The 18,649-nt window shown below is 33.0% G+C and overlaps 1 protein-coding gene across 1 annotated transcript in view; it reads right to left on the bottom strand.

Moving 5' to 3' along the window:
* Positions 1 to 14,616, bottom strand: part of LOC106461816 (otopetrin-2-like) — a 59,806-nt gene extending 45,190 nt beyond the window's left edge. The window contains exon 1 of the mRNA XM_022388893.1: positions 14,198 to 14,616. Within this exon, the coding sequence (XP_022244601.1) occupies positions 14,198 to 14,508 (311 nt within the window). The 5' untranslated portion in view covers positions 14,509 to 14,616. The remainder of the gene's footprint in view (positions 1 to 14,197) is intronic.
* Positions 14,617 to 18,649: the final 4,033 nt, after the last annotated feature.

Raw genomic sequence — 18,649 nt, 5'->3', positions numbered from 1 at the left:
AAACTAATTACACATATTGAACATTAGTTTGGTTCCCGAAACACACAAAAATACTAATTTCTCACAATAAAATGAATTTTGGGCCAGGAAATTTTATATATGCGGGGAGAAATGGCCATAATTAAACCAAATCGCGAAAACAAATAAAAGTAGGAAAATAATGTCAGAATATAATTAACTGTGTTAGATTCCAGTTCAAGTAATAATAGGTAGATTATAAACAATCATACTAGTATTAATGATAAAATCAGAGAAAAATAACCTTAAATTGTGTAATAAATTCATTCTGTACATTTTTTTATTACAGCACTTGTTTGCATATGTGCCATAAAAATTTAAAAGAAAAGAGTATACAAAGATATACCTATTAAGTATGTAATGCTCTGTTCCTAAGCCGATGAACAGAACATAGAACTAACTACACAAAAGGATGGTCACAACAAACGCCATTGCGTAAACTTCCTTTCCGAATTGAACATAGCCTTAATTACGCCTTTGTTCCTTCGGGAACTCAAGTCTTACTCATACAAATGGACATACGTGGAAGAAAGCAAAGGCACAAGAGAAATGGAAGGCAGATATGAGCGGGCAACACCACCTAGCGAAGGAGTTTGCAAGTCTAAACTTGGAATTTCCCTAAAGCATAAGCGAACAGCGGGAATGAAAAATGGAGAGGTCCTCGGCGGTTGCTATGGCAACATCCAATTAGTTTCAAAGAACTGTGAATGTGGACAAATGTTATATATAGAAAATTCTACTGTAAATTTATTGGAAAAATGCACACCTAGGTGCTACTGTATGTTACATGCGACGATTTATATATAAAAACAAAACCGCGAAAGGATTTTATAATATAACATTTTGGATTACAATGGTTTTATTACCACATACAAGAACCTCCACATCATTCCTTTAGCATGATAAATGGATTAACACTCACTCACAAGCTGTGTATAGGAGGCTTTGACGCTGCTTGTGCGGAAAAAGATGAGTCATGTAATATCAGGAAACTGCAGCACACTTATATCATAACCTTCCTGGCGTACAACTCATTCAATAAATCTTGAAGATGGTTCAATAGAATAAACGAGTCACACAAACACACTGTTAATACGGATACATATATACAAAACACTTACGAGGTACGCACCTAAATACTTACGCAGCATACTAGAATAGAGGGTTCTTTGAAAGCAACATTTAACTGGAAAACGTTTATTAGACCATAACTTACTAACTGGATTGTTAACTTTTATTCACTATTTTTTTGCATTGCAACTTACAAGTACTTTTAGGGCTACGTTTTCTAAATTACTTAAAAATTTTAACCGCAAATGTAAAATCATCAGCGGTGGAAATAATACAATTTGGTTATATTTGGTATGATTTAACTCTTGTACCTTGTGTACATAAGACAGAGGAAATAACAAACGTGTATTTCTATACGATCTAAGCTGAAGTTCTCCAAACACGATAAACAAACTTTAAAACTCTAGCGTCACAGGATGCCAACTTGCTAAAATTTTAATACCCAGCCAAGAGGCTTAAGTAAACAAATCTTTGTGTTCACTTTCACGCTGTAAAACGGTAAACCGACCCTGTGCTATAAGATGCATAAGAGTAAGAAATGGGAACAGGAAGGAAGGGAAGAGAGTGAAATTACTCGAAACCGTTGTATTTTTCTAATGTTCTCATACATTTGCGTGTGTGTGTGTTACGTTGTTTGTACGCGTGCTTGCAGTCAGATTCGAGTGAATTCAGTGGTAAATTGTGAAAACAAAAATTATACAAGACCCACAGATTAATGCTGGTATCGCTAAATCTGAGGTTTGAAGTTTCTGTAAGCAGAAAAAAAAGGCACCATTTGGGTTTTCAAAAGCTGTAACTATACAAGCGCAAACACACACACACACACATAGTAACGGTCGATACATAAGAGACCTTTGGCATCACAATATTTTAATAAAAAACTCTTTCATTATCAACCCCTACAGCTTCAGTTTTCCATACCCTAATAATTTTGTAAACCTAACCTCTAAATGTAACACGGGAATAAACCGGGAACTAGAAAACTACTTAGGCAGGATGTGGTAAGTGTTTTAATACTGTCATGGGGGAATCATGGACTGCAAAAAAAAAAAAAGATAATCTGTTCTTAAAACTATGCATAAAGCATACGAAAACAGTTATTTACCCCATTGGGACTTGTTGAGTTTTATATATCGAGGCAAGATACTAAAAAAGAAATATAGGCAGATTAATTAAACAAGAAAATGACTGCACACGTGTTATACAGTATCTCTCTCTAAGTCTACATGACTTTGGAATCTGAAGTTGTTATGATTTGAAATTTCCGGTAATACTAGTTAGAATAGGTAAAAAACTATTGCGGCGCAATGGTGGTATAAAATGTGTTGAAACATATGGGCCTTCTTGCGCATATGCAGGCCTACGTGGCATACTCTAAAATTAAAGGGTATGTTTTTCAATAATCTTAAGTTGTTGTTTGTTCGTTTCATTTTAGGTTTATTCTCTTTTGTCTTACAAGTAATACAATGTGCTCTAACTTTTCGTGGTAATGTAACAGATTCATTGAACATTATATTATTGGTGTTGATCAGATCTGACAAACCGTCTTGGATTTTTCTAGAATAATACAAAGCGCCCTTGTATTCGTTTATAACTACTCTGTTTGATTTGTATCGTTTACTGTATAATGAATGCTTTGTCCAGTTACGATATGAGTGAGAGGAAGAGAAGAAATAAAGTAACTTTTATATTCTGTTGCCAATGTGAGAATGCCACCAAAAAGTCCACATCAGGATTTTCAACAACAATTATATAGTTCCTTACAATATTCGACCATATTTGTTTGGCATATAAATAACATGCATTCAGTATTTGAAGTATAAACTATAATAAAACAAAGAATAGCACTAAACAGTGTAATCTGTCTGTAGAATATGTAGTTTTTTCAAACTAGAAATACTACTGTACGTATTAGTTAAGGAGACTAAAACTGTTCCTATTATATTCAAATGATCCATTTCTGGTGTAAAAAATATATATTTGTGTTAAAACCCAAGTAGCACATGGGACATACGACGATGAAACCAAACGTGTAGCAAATCAAGTTTGTATATATAAGCATCCCTCTGATGGCATGATAACAAATTCAAATTATTACTGATTTATCGGTTTTCTTCGACACTGAACTATAATACATTCCACAATAAAAATTAAAATATTTATACATTTACGATTAAAAATGATATTTTGGTAAGAAATAAGGAGTTGTTGTTTTTACGTGGAGCTACGCAACTGGCTTGTATTATAATATTTTAAAACAACATATTTATTGAAGCACTTCTTCAAGTTCACTTTAATACTTTGACTAATGTTTGACTACTTTAACAACGTACACTCTTTTTAAGCGTTGCTCAAATGCCCGAACATTTGTCACTTTTCACTGCACATATAATTATGTCTCAGAATAAAACTCATGGAAACAAATATCATATATTTCAAATAATTCAAGACACGCATAAATATAAATTAAATGATTATAAATTCATTAAGCTGTTCAGCATTTAAACGCAAAAAAAATATACGTACATAATAAACATTCCCATTGTTGAACAGCCGTAAATATATCTTTTTTTACTGTTGTTTTTGTGGAATTAGGTGTAACATTATCACCATGTTATGTGACGAATGACATTTCTATATTCTGTGGTAAATCACTTGTACCTTAGAAGGCTTTCAATACATGTATTGGCCCCACACCTTACTTGTTTCCAAGAACCGAGTCCTATACAGACTCCAAATTATATCGTATGAAGATATGCAACAGATAGTCCGTGGCCCACTTTTGGTAACAGTATTTTCACTAGGTTTTGAAGCCTTCAAATTTGACCTATATTTCCACGTTTTCAAACCAACAACCCAACACTGAATGTCTCACAGAGTTATGTTTCGTGTTTCGCATTTTCATCCTAAATGCCACCTTATACAACACATGAACTAAAAGAGACCCTTAAGGTTCAGGCCTAGCCATCCCTAAATTAAAACTTTTGAACAGTGGGAGCACAGCTAGTCAGAAGCACCTGTCGACTACTTTTAATTCAAAAAGTGGACTACGCCATAGTTAAAACACCCTCAGAGCTGAAAGTGCAACAGCATATCGATTCTCAAATATCTTTCGATCCACAGCCCAGCTAGCTAACTACTGTATTACGATCGACCACATTCGAGTTATTTAAGTGCGTAAAAACAAGAACAACAACAAAAACAAAAACTGATGAACAATTCTTGAAGCCAAACAATTTGAGGTGTTCAACCTGTGGTCTGTGGATAGTTTATTGGAAGTCCGCAAAATCTTATATAATTATGGTAAGGAAGTTGCGTCAAAGATCCCATTAAAAAAAACCCAAATCTCTGAGACCTTAAAAATCCAGTTATATAAGCAGGTAGAAGATATATTTAACTCCATATACATGACGAATATCTGAAGTAGAAAATGTCTAAGCTCTCCGTTGCTCAGTCTTGGAATTAAAGAGAGTGTTTAAAATATAGCAAGTTTCTCAATTTATTGTGTGGTTCATCGGAATGAAAAAGAAACTCATATGATCTGTGGACTAAAAAAAATTTCAGAACAACTGCAATACATAAATCATGCATTAGTTCTGATCGACATTTAGTTTTTATGCTATATATTTATGATTATAATGGCTTACTCTATTTTACTTAACATTCTCTCTCATCTTATTGTTTTTTATCAGTAGTTTTTAAGCCTTACGAAGGTATGGAACCCTTTTATTTCATTACTTTTGTCATAAAACCCCAAACTTAAACCTGTTAATGTAAAATTTGAATAAATGTACGAAAGACATTATGCTATTTATTTATTTAAAGCTAAAAGTAAATATATTTTCGTAGACATAATATATATGTTAAATATTTCATACAATAACAACTTAATGGCAATATAATTACTCTTATTTATGTGATAGAAGCACCTGCATTTTCCCACAAAGTTTTCTTTGATATTTGTACTATGGTTGTCAACAGTAAACGCGAGTCATCTTCTGCTTACAGCCTCTTTCGATATTTGTTCTTATTTTGTTTGTTTGTGTATGTAACTGTGTGGAAAAGACTGCATATCAACTGACTCATGATTTGTAAAAATACATTGGTTCCTGACTGGTTAACACTCAATAACTGAAAGAAAGAAAAACGCCATTGCCTGCTATATATTATAAGCATTCAATGTTTTGGAAACTTCAGTCTTTCGCCGTAAAACACTGTCTAAGGTCAAATTTTTAACATCTAAATTTCGGTTCTGTTTTACCGTTCATCATTCAGTTTTTTTTTGGGGGGGATACATATACTGTTTATTAGAATTAAAAAACACATGTAGGTCTGCAGTTTGTAATTCGACAAACGAATTAGCAATGTTTAAACTGTTTAAATGATTTGACGTTACAATGGTCTATGTAATTTGGCAGGAAACATTAATAAGGTCTTCCATCCCAGTACTTCCTGATATCTGTAAAGCTCTTAAAATGGGACCACATACTCAAAATACACATTTTACGCATTAGTATGAATGGGTTCAACATAACGTTAATCCCAGTACTTCATGATATCTGTAAAGCTCTTACAATGGGACCACATACTCAAAATACACATTTTACGCATTAGTATGAATGGGTTCAAAGTAACGTTAATCCCAGTACTTCATGATATCTTCGAACTTTTTCAATAAGATTATTGCAGTGACCGTCTGTGTGAACGGTTTCACTACTTTGTATCACCCATGAACTAACTATACTAAACAGTAAATGTTCCTGTGGGTAAACGTATTAATTCACATAATGTAGGTTACGGTAAGCTTGTACTTATAAAACGTCGTCACGTAAACCATACGTATGTGTACAGTAATGTTACTTGAGTTAATGATCCAGAATAATCCCGTTGTTAAGTAAAAGCAGTTAATTTACACACTTCATGAGTTATACGATACATGATGATTAAACAGATGTTGTGTCTTCCCTTCCTATGTGTACGTTTCTTTAATCATCATACGAGGTCAAATCAGATGTTGTGTCTTCCCTTCCTATGTGTACGTTTCTTTAATCATCATACGAGGTCAAATGAAACGTACACATACGAAGGGAAGACACAACTTCTGATTTGACCTCGTACAATGACGGAGGGTTCAGCTCCGTTACCCTTATGATTCTTTTAAACTAATTATCTGACCACAAAACTCCTGATTTGACCTTGTACAATGACGGAGGGTTCTCAGCCCCGTTACCTTTATGATTCTTTTAAACTAATTATTAAAGCACAAAGACACAACTCCGGATTTGACATTGTACAATGACAGAGGGTTCAGCCAATTACCCTTATCGTTCTTTTAAACTAATTATTAAAGTACAAGTTCCTACTCAGAATAGTGAAGCGTAACTTAAACAGTGTGTGTGTATCACGTGATCTTGGGGTCAGAGTCCTACTAGATCCTATATAAGGGCTGGAAATTGGCGGCCAGTTGTAGTCTAAATTGCCTTTGCCTACTTCTATGTAGCGTGATTTGTAAATCAATGGATGTTTGTTCTTATTCTCTTCAGTTTATATTACTGTTGAAAATAAGCATTCGCACAATAACACAGCCCACAAACAAACAAAACCACCACGAATAAAAGACCAAAAAGCGGCTTAGTTGAAAAATCTTCGTCAGAGAGATGACAAGCTCAACCACACGTTTCACACGTTAGTGTGAAGGTGCAATCTCCAGGATGAATTAAACATCAATTTCCTTTCGTTGCAGTTAGACTTAAAGACAAAAAGTATCAAAGCTGCTTATGCCAAGTAGTGAAAAATTAATGTATAAAATTCTTAGTATGCAATAGCTGATTTTCTATTTTTTACATTCGTTATATGATTCCGATATTTATATAACGATTTTTTTGCATTTTTGACTTACGGATGCCATTAAGATTATAACCAATAATTTCATTGATAGTAAGGGCATTTAACTGATAATTTAATCCAATCCAGTCACTGTCGGTTTTCAGCTGGGTTTTGAATGGTATTATGATCATAATAATCTTAACTTAAACTTCATTTATCAGTCTTTCAATCTGTACTGTAGTGACTAACTTAAGCCATAATATGATATTGCTAAATGTACAATACAATAAAATTATCCTCACCAAAATATGCTCTTACATTATTTTATTTCCGTTAGAAAGTTTAACTTTCAGTACATTCTGAAGTTAATTACGAGGAAATAGAACAGTTCAGAGTTCAACCTTCTGTTATAATAGGGCAAAGATGAAGTGACGTGTGCTTGAAACATCTGTCTTCACACGTGATGTTTCATCACAAGCAAATCGTTGATGTAACTACAGTGTATACATTCTTAGAACTCTTGGTAATATAAGCAAACATGGTCACCACTCACACTGCTTTATCAAACCTAAAAACATAAACCTTAAATTAATCAACCACTTGATAAATAACCACGGTAATATTAGTTTAAGGAATTATAAATTAACTTTTTTACTTGTGTAATAAAATGTAAAATTGTACATAACATGTCCAGAATCGTTAGATAAAGCAAGTATTTAAATACCGGTCAGAAAAGTTTGTCTAGGAAAGTACATATTATTAACATATGTGACTTCCATATGGTTATATCCAGAATCTAGTTACAGGCTTCTCAATTTATGTGAATGACCATTTTATAGGGAAAGCCCTACTACTGTTATTTACAACGGCCTAGCAAAAAGCCGAAACTTCGAGGTTATATTGACTTTGTGTACAACTATTCCCATCATATAACACAGAAGTGAGTTTATCTTGTGTGTGTTTCTGTTACCTTCCCGCGGTGTGAGTCACTGCTTTCAGGTTCCTCCCAACTTTCTATTTTCCGCTCACACCCCTCTGCTTTACTACACAAAAGTCGTTAAGGGATCATCTGTAAAGTTCGATAATTCTTTACGTACAGTAAGTACGTGGTTTGAGCGATTACGCTAAAACCTATACAAGGAATCCAAACCATCATACACACCGGATATCCAAGCATTTTCATAACAATGTCTAAAACAGAACAGATTTTGAGAGTGGAACAAAGTGTAGATTACAGTGAAACCAGCATCATCCTGAACTTCAAAAATGGTTTTGGCCATGATAAGACACCTAAATAAGAATAACAGCAGGTTTGTCAAGTAGAGATGTTAGTTTCAACTGGCCACCGTTGTGAAGATACTACGCAAAAAGAATATCGAATGAAACACAGACACGAATAAGCTATATATTATAGTACAGAACACAGACACACACTAGAAAATCGTATAATAGTCTCTTTGTTACTCATTGCAAAGAAAGTGGATTTTTTTTAAATCATCGACAATCAAAAGTACATGGGCACGACTGAAATAAAAGGTATGCCTAGAACGTTAAACTTAAGAGACGTACAAGTTAATCATGATGGTCAGTTAAACTTAGGGGATGTAGAAGTTAATCATGATGGTCACGTCTATTCCACACAATTGAGTGTAATGTGCCGCTCATTTTACGTTGTTGTTGAATATATTTTTCTACGTTTTTATCTTACACTAAGTTCAGCCATAAACCGGAATATACAGGGACTATGCAACAGCCACAAACCTAGGTGCATTCATTGCATGGTTTAATATCATAAAAAGATTATATTTGAAACATTCTTTCACAGTATGGCGTGAACTAACCCATAAAACTGTAATTATTAGTTCAAATTTATTTGTCAATTTTCATGCAGTTGATAAGATACGATACTTACGTACACACTTATGGGATGATGTATAACATTATAATTTTTTACTTCAAAATTCTCTTTCAGCATTTACCGGTTAAATACTGAATTAGGATTGGTAAAAATGAGTTATTTACTTTTCTTGTACTATTAAAACTCTGCCTCATATGTAATTGTATAATTAGTACATTTCGTGAAAAAAACAAAAAACAATCCGCCTGTTTCCACGCAATTGCTACATTAGAAATATATTAATGGAAGATACAAGATGTACTTCCGCAGGATCCCCGAAAGTGTTATGTTTCAAGAGTAAATCAGAATAAAATTAAGAGTAACAATATATATATGGATTAATGAGATTCCCACTGTCCCTATCTATTATCTAGCGAAACCACAGCCAAGGGAATGGGCTAGGAAGTTCATATGTAATGCTGTGTTGTAGCCTACAGAGTGCATAATTCTTCTCGTGATTCATGGCATGCGCACGTTTTACTGACGTCACGACAGTATAAATTGCAACGTTAAGCGTTCCGTATGTGACGTCATTTTAGTGTCTACTGACTGACTGACAACATAATACTGCATAGTGGTGCGAGTGGTTAAAACTGGTGGCCCCTCCAGACGGACTCCGGTCCCCTTTACTGGAAAATAACATTTCTAGTTTGAAAAAGGCTGCATTTAATTGACATATAACTGATAAACTATTATACGTATAAGGAGGAGCACAAAGTCAATCTATAACTAATCAGCACACCATACAGAGGCCCGACATGGCCAGATGGTTAGGGCGCTCGACTCGCAATCTGAGAGTCGCGGGTTTGAATCCCCGTCCCACCAAACATGCTCGCCCTTTCAGCCGTGTGGGCGTTATAATATGACGGTCAATCACACTATTCGTTGGTAAAAGAGTAGCCAAACACAATACAGCATACAATTTGTACACATTTCTCGTGAACAACTTCAATGTTTTTGTTTTTTTTTACAATGAGTCCTTAATTCAATGTCAAGTTTATTTTGCGAAAGTTCCCCAGTCCACATATTTATTCGATACAATTAATTTCGAAAAGTACATACATTCACCAACGCCTAGAAAATAACATTTGTACAGGAGTTCCACTTCCTTTCATTTTGCAAAGTTACTGCATATATTCGAATATAAAAAATATTGTGAGTTACAAAATAATGGATAGAAACGAACGGCTGTTTACGTGGTTATGAAAACGCCTACACAAATTACACCGCTTACTAACAGATAGCAGTAGAACATTAGGCCGATTTTATGAAATCTTAATTTAATGAGTCAAAATAAATAAAGCAGAAACTATTTTTATGTATTCCGTTTTCATAATTGCTTCATTTTGTGAATCATATAAAGCGTGCACTCAGATATTTTTTTTTGAACTTGAGATAGCAGTTCAGAATCTCTTTAACACAAAAATCATACTTCCTTAGTTTTACTGTATGTGTTAGAAATGACATTACTGCCTGTACGTTCTCACGCACGCAATGGTTAGTTTAAAATTGTTTATTCGTAAAATGTAAACTACATTTCTGTCTGATATTATCTGTGTTTACCAAAGTACGCGAGTTTCGTAAAATAAAACCACCTCTAAACCATACCAAATTCAACCGGAAATCGCCAAAAAAAAAAAAAAAACACCTACAAAACTCAAATAAAGAAGGTTAAATGGCCGGCTCTAGTGAAGATGTTGCGTATAGTTGTGGTAGACTTACTGCTTAGGCTAATACAAAACTCAAATCAATTTGTATTTTTCTTTAAATAATTTTATATTCTAAACCGAAAATAAAAATATATTAAAATATTAAAGCGATTTAATGCAATTATAAGTATGTATGTTGGAAAAATATTGAAGATATTTCAAATTTAAACGAAGAAAGTTTTTAGATAATCAAGACGTTCACTAGAGGCGAATAGCATATTTATCACGTCTTCATATGTGCATTAGCTTCTTCAAATAAACACACGATTAGATTAGTTTCGTGATTGCAGAAATTTATAATGAACGATGAGAATCTCATAAAGCTTAAGATTAAAGTTATATATGCTCTTCAAAATAAGACAAAAACCAAAAATGTAAAAAAATTATTCAGTGAGTATATTCATAGAGCAACAATTTGTTTACTAGCTTTCCACAGTAAATATTGTTTTACTTCGAAAAGCTACCTGACAACTACCTAAAATCAAGTAGCACTAAAGTAAATTCATATTCTATTTGGAAGATTTATTAGTTACTTCCTACAAACACGAAGTCTGATTCAAATGTTACACCATATACTGTTTGTTTCTTAAAGTGAAGAACTTTTCATCACAATTAAATTAAAAATTACAGATTGTTTTATATCATGGAGATTTGTGTGGACGATTGCTGGAATTACTGATGAAAAATCGAACTCTTATTCAGTGGCAGAATCTCAAATTAGTGTAAAACACTCTGACCAACAAACGGTTCATTTAGTTTCCCAAGTACATTAGTGGGGTATTTTAACAAATTGTATTACAATATATTAGGGTTTAGGGTTAAATAACACTAAATATTTTACTGTATCTGGCTCTGAAGTATCCAGCATACTACAAATAGAAAATATATCAATATTCTAAGATCTTCACAATAATATATATATTTCTTCTTGTCTCATCGGAACCAAGTGGCAGGAATGTAACATGAAAAACACATTGAATCTAATGTTTCGCATGATCAACAATCTTTTTGGTAAAGTACTGAATGGCTACGACTCGGATTGTTCGGTGTTTATCAAGAAAGCTTCTGAAAAATATAATTTTTTTTAAACGCAAGTGCATGTATTTGTATTCCTCAATTGGTAATAAATTTCTTAATCCTACTAACTTTCAATTATTCATGTAAGCTCAGAATTTTTCGTCCACTATACAGTTATTACTCAAATATTATGAGTATTTCTATTTTGAAGCAAGAATCCTTCTAATTTCTCCTCATTGCCACAATACGTTCAGAAATTAATTTAGTAAATAACCTCTAGTGAATAATTTAAATTTGTTTATAATGTCACAAATACATGTATAAGTTGATAAAATGATAACGTATGTTGTTGATATTACAAGTTAATAAGCTTTTATTTGTATCATACTGCACTCTAAGTAGACAAATGTTTTCATACTATAGCAATCAAAGGGTTCGAAGGAAACCGAAGTTTAATGTTGTTCATCGTTAGTGCCGTTATCCTTTTTATTGTTTTTTATATTGTATTTTGACCTATAGTTTCATTTCTGAAGAAGATTTTACGTACTTTTTATATTACTGTATGGTGTTCAGACTTACATGACACAAAAAGTTTCATTATCTTCAAATACATCACACAAACAAAGGTCGTTAGAGCTGTGTTAGAAAGAAGTCTTCGCCGATCAAACATATGAAAATAATAGAACAATACATTGTTTTTACCTACACAATCTGGTTAAATCAGTGTATGCATTTATTATTAAAATGTATGTGATTATACTAACAAAAACTATACAAGATTGTATACATAATGAAACACATGGTGAGAAGTGAAAAAAACAATCTGAACGAAACAAACTAATACATAATGAAATATAAACATAATTATCAAATCCCTTTGTAAAAGATGCCATGGTAAAAATAACGAAAGTAAAAAACAATGTGCGGTATTATTTGCAGATTCCTGCATTGAATTTTGTGTTTTATCTTTTCTCATCAGTAACCTTTACTTATCAAAAGCTTTCTCTAAACAGTTTGTTGATACCTGTGTGTACTGTCTTGGGTCAGATAAAACTAGGGTTTCGATTAATAAATACCTTCTAACTGTACAACTGTTTTGTTCTTATTCAGATCTAAGTTCAGTAATTTAATTTTTTTTGCTTTGTTTTGTACATTTTTTCACAAGAGACGTCATATTCATTAATTAACAAGTTTATGACAATTTTTCAGCATCTTTAATTCGCATTCCAACACACACATGATACATGTTTATCACAAAAGTATCATGTTACATATTATTTATCAGGCTAAAGTAATTTCAACCAAAAGTTTCCATGCACACAATAAAACTGGTTTTACAAGTGTGCTTACAACATATCTTTTCACCAAGTAGCTTACAGCCAGTTTGTCTCCTTTAATAACAAAATTTTGGAAATATTTTACAATGTACCATACTCACTCACATATACACGTACTCGAAAATATTGGAAACTAATATAATTATGGAACTTTTGTTATATGACAGTTCTAACTATCAAAATTTTAAAACATAAATATAAAGACACTGTTTAAAAATTATTAACATTAAAAATCTGCTGGCGATTGCTAGTACAATATATTTTCACACACTTGTCACTTAATAACTTGGAGCAATGTTGAAAGCTCAATAATGTTAAATAAAAGTAAAATGAGTAATTAATATTAACTCCCTATCAGAGCAAGCTACCTACTTGATGAAAACTAAACATCAACTCGCTATGGAGATATATTTAGCATTATCATAAGTTGTTTTTCCAGAGCAAGTTGTTACATTATTTTAAAATATCTCAAACATGCCAGGGGTTATGCCCATCATACATACTAAAAAGATGTTTACAATTATGAAAAATTCATTTGCTAACTGGCTACTTTATCTAATGTTTAACTTAATATCAATCCCCGTCGCACCAAACATGCTCGTCCTTTCAGCCGTGGAGACGTTATAATGTGACGGTCAATCCCACTATTTGTTGGTAAGAGAGTAGCCCAAGAGTTGGCGGTGGGTGGTGATGACTAGCTACCTTCCCTCTTGTCTTTTACTGCTAAATTAGGGACGGTTAGCGCAGATAGCCCTCGTGTAGCTTTGCGCGAAATTCATAACAATCAAACAAATTTACGATTAAATGTTTTTCTAATACTTAATTACATGTAGGTGAAAACATATTATATGTCCCTGAACACCAAAACATTTTCGCATAAACACAATTACACTTAAATAGGATATTATTATGAAGTTCATAATTTAAGGGTTTCACATAATTTAGATATTATAAAATATCTAACAAATGTATATGAATTTAGGTGGACTTTGCACGAAGGTTTTTGTGACAGGGTTTTGTTAATATAATTAGTACTAGTAGTACAAGTGGTAATGATTCTGAACAATAAACTTGGCTGTAACGTTTTAAGTTAAAATTCAATATTGTAACACTCCAAAATGCTATTGCTACTTTTATTTTGTAGTATTTCTGTATAATTTTGAAACATATATGTATATATATATATAATAACGATTATAATGTTTTCTATCAAATAATATATATTCTGCGACATTTACCAGTGACCACTTAGCAGCAGCACGAGCACGCGACAAGAAACGAAAAATGAAAATCATAAACACAACTTTGTGTGTTTTACTCACTCTCCTTTACTTGGACCCGGATACTCCCCTTCTAAATACAGCTCAGTGGAACATTCCTCTGATATCGTAGAGTGTCTGTCAGCTTCCGTCTTTTTCTGCCCTGGCTCGGCCTTTGTGAATAAGACTTTAGTGTCTTGACCTGAGTTTGCGGGCACATGAGAAGGACTACAGGTCCCTGACCCGATTTCTTCGATGTCAGAGTCGATACCGCGGTCGAAGTCCATATAAAAAGATTCCCTAGAGTCACTGGATCCTCGACAAAGGCGAAGACTAAGATTAATACTGCTCTGATCACCATCAGAACCTGCCATAATTCAGAAAACTGAACCATCTGAACTTCCCACTCTCTATGTTACTTTATGTTTAAACCTCTGAGTACGTAATCGCTTCGCCATTCTTACTCCCGCGTGCTATTCCAGAGATGACCAATGTGCGAAGTTTGAGTCAAATGTTTAAGTCACGTGATTTAAAGCGCCATCTGATGCTCATTGCGATAACAAATAACGAAGCACTGAAATATGAATGAAAGAGAAAGAAAGGTGGTGTGATGTTTTTATACACAACTCTGTACGAAAGTCAGTGACTAACTAAATTATGGCTTTTAAGGTACTCAGTTAGTTGAAAGTATTTCATTTTAGTTGAGCCTCTGTAAAAATCAAACACATTATTTATATTAATATGATACAAAAAGTACTAAAATTAAAATAACTAAAGTCTCGTATAATGAGCATACATGAAATATAATCTCTAGAAATGCATATATATATACATATCGAACAGTGTGCGTTTATTTATAAACTGAATCAAATTCTCAATATGCCTGGCCCAGCATGGCCTGGTGGTTAGGGCGCTCGACTCGCAATTTGCGGGTTAGAATCCCCGTCTCACCAAGCATGCTCGCCCTTTCAGCAGTGGGGGCGTTATAATGTGACGTTCAATCTCACTGTTCGTTTTAAAAGAGTAGCCAAAAACTTAGCGGTGGTGGTGATGATTAGCTGCCTTTTCTCTAGTCTTACACTGCTAAATTAGCGACGGCTAGCGCAGATAGCCCTCGTGTAGCTTTGTGCGAAATTCAAAACAAACTAAACGAAATCAAAACTCAATGTGCCTTTAATGAAAGCTAGTTCTTCTCCTAAGATAAGTAAGGTTTCTTTAGCTATATTAATGAAGAAATGTTGAGACTTATTTACTAACATGAACCATCATGCCATATCATATGATCTACAAATACAAATAATTCATTTCAAAAGAAACAAAACTTTGTAATATTGGAAATAATAAGTTTATGAAATTCACAACTAATATGCCACAAAATTTACCATGTTAATGTTTTTCTAAATGGTTGCTTGTAACCTATATATTGATAATACACACATACATATATATGTATGAATGTGTTTGCGTGGGAGAAAGGGAAGTCATGTTTTACAGTTTATGATATTATTACAAAGAATGTAAAATATAAAGGGATTATTATTAAAAACAATTCAAGCCCACCTCCTCTTTAAATGAAATTATGCTTAAAACTCATTTTACTAATATTTAAAAGCGCAGCAGGCTAGCAGCAATAATATCTAAACAAAGTTTGGTTTCATTAACAAAACGGTCATAACGTAATTATCTCGTTTATCGACGTGTACAACTTTAATCCTAAAACAAATAACAGTGAAAGTTTTATTGTATTATTTATAACATGATGAAAATGCCTTAAAATACCGTCTAACTTCTGCCGACGTATGAAATAACGCCTTAGTTTCAGTGATATAAAAACCATTTCCTTTGCTTTTAGTAACTACAATTTCAATTAATGAAATCTAGTATTTTAAGTAATTTCCAACAGATAATATGGTTATCTTTTTTTTGGTTATCTGATTTTCTTATTAGAATTATATATATATAAATCAAAGTCAAAACTGTTTAAGAAGTTTCTAAGAGATGAGTTTTTCAAACTTCCTCTTTTGTAACTTGAGTAATCCACATAACAGGTCATATTTTATTTTGTACCTAACACAATGTGTAAGTATTTATAAGTGTCATACTTGCAGGAATTAAATTGATATGAGTGTATTATCATTACAGAAAATTAAGTTCATACATTTTCAGACGGAATTTATGTTTTGCAGCATCACAATGAAGTTATTTAAACAAATTCGGCCCAATATGTAATTACGGTTTCGTTAAATGCTACGAAATGAAGTTCACTTCTATGGTGAAACCATGCGTTTTATGTCTTTTTGAAACTGTTGTAGTTCAAACATAGAGCAGACAGTACACACGTGCATTAAGTGTAGCTATAGAATCATAGCACGTGTCATATTTTTGCGAAAAACAACATATCTTTTTAATTTTACAAACTGCTAAAACATCATAACGGTGATATGTGAAGCAATGACCTAGACATAAATAATCTGGGCAGAAAGGGTTATATGCTCAAACAACCCACATTTATACCACTGGTCGCCAGCTGAAAGAGAAACTCGCATATTTTCTTCTCCCGATCATATTTCAATGGTATATGTGTCTGTAATGCGCAAAAACGAGTATTATACATAGTAAAGAACAACCATGTTACACTTTATAATATTTTCTACTGTGTATGTTCTTTATACAGTTTAATATTTGAGGACAATGACGGTTTGTACCAATTCCAATATTTTAAAGAAGAAAAAAAAACATATTCACGATTTAAATTCAAACAATCTTATTCCCTTGTTTGAATATCTGCAAATTCCAAAACGCCTAGTGTTGTTGAAAATATGTATTACATGCATTGGGTTAATATAGAAACGCAAAAGTTATTATGAAATGAAGTTTTTGCTTGGAGATGTTCTATGACACCTTCATTCACTGTAATATTGTTTGTTTAATTTCGCGAAAAGCTACTTGAGAGCTGTCTGTGTTAACCGCCTCTAATTTAGAAGGGATAGACCAGAGGAAGGCATTACTAACGCTTAGGCTACTCTTTATAAACGAAAAATGGGATAGATCATCACTTTATAACGCCCTCACGGCTTAAAGGGCAAGCATATTCGGTGACGGGATTCGAACCCGCATCACGTAGATTGCGATTTGAGCGCTCTGACCATCAGATCATCATTGTAGCATAAAGATATTCAAGTGTTAAATGGATAAAGTAATATTAACACTACTTTTATGCTGTAGAAAACGAGTGGGCTTCTAAATTAAACGCTGAATGTAAATGCTAACACTTTCATTTTCTTCAGCTAGATTCATTACATCAGAATTAATTGCGTAAAATTGAGTTTACTTGAAAGGCGTTGTTAATAGATTGCACCTGTCTAGGAAGTTTTGGACAACGTTAGAGATGCTAGCATATATATCTTCATTAGGACCATCAGATTTTCATCTCTGTTAGCAGCAAGACATATCGTCCGAAACGTTTTTGACAGACGAAGTTTATTAACGCTTTTCAGTTTACTTCAAATCTATTCTCAAACACGTTGTGGTATTCTTTTCGGGTCGCCATCAACGGGTTGCAACAAACAAAACTCAAGGTCTTAATGAGTTTCTTAAGACTGAAACTTTAAAACAACATATACAACTTAGACAAGTGCACTGTTTCATAAATAACAAATAAGTCTGTATTCACAAATCAATATAAAATCTTAAAATACAATTTAATAAGAAACATCAAAGAGGTCTGACCATATGGAATCTTAAAAAAAAGATGTGATTCTTATTTTCGTTAAATTAGGAAATCTAGTGTAGATGTATATTTTTTGCTTACTGAAGTGCCCCCTAGTGGCTCAGCGGTAAGTCTGAAGGCTTATGTCGCTAAAAACCGGGTTTCGATAGCCGTAGTGAACACAACACAGATAGCCCATTATGTAGCTTTTCGCTTAACAAAAAACAAACAAAGCTTACTGAATTATTAAAAGTAGTTTAATGTTTGGATTTAGTTTGCAATTATTTGTTAAAAGTTTTTTAATTCTCACACTTTCATAATTTATCTTGAAAAAAGTATGAACTGAGTTCAAAATAACATTGGTTAAGTCTGATATTTGCTACTTCAACAATGGAAACTAAGTACTATTGTAGTTAGTAACATTAAAGACTTACGTAAATACTCCATCCAGGAGGATGACGGCCACTGTTGATTCTCCTCATTGACGAAGCGCTCCATATGAGCAAGGTTCATTTGTAATCACTTCCCTTTCATTGAACCTAGTGTAGGTCTCGTTACAAAGCAAATGTGTGGAACTCAAAGATTTGACAAACATTTATCAACAGTCATACAAAGGGAACGGCATCAAGCCCACCAAAAACTGATAAAATAACAGACAAATAAAACACTGAATTAAACCAATAAATCTTCTATACATACATTTAAACAGCAATTAAAAACTACGTAACTGTGAATTATATATATAAAAAAGCAATACACAATCTTGCATTTTGATGGCTGATATTGTTAATTCTACTATTTCGAGT

The sequence above is a fragment of the Limulus polyphemus genome, unplaced genomic scaffold (assembly GCF_000517525.1).
Source record: "Limulus polyphemus unplaced genomic scaffold, Limulus_polyphemus-2.1.2 Scaffold1037, whole genome shotgun sequence".
Lineage (NCBI taxonomy): Eukaryota > Metazoa > Arthropoda > Merostomata > Xiphosura > Limulidae > Limulus > Limulus polyphemus.
This window is presented reverse-complemented; position numbering and strand designations above follow the sequence as displayed.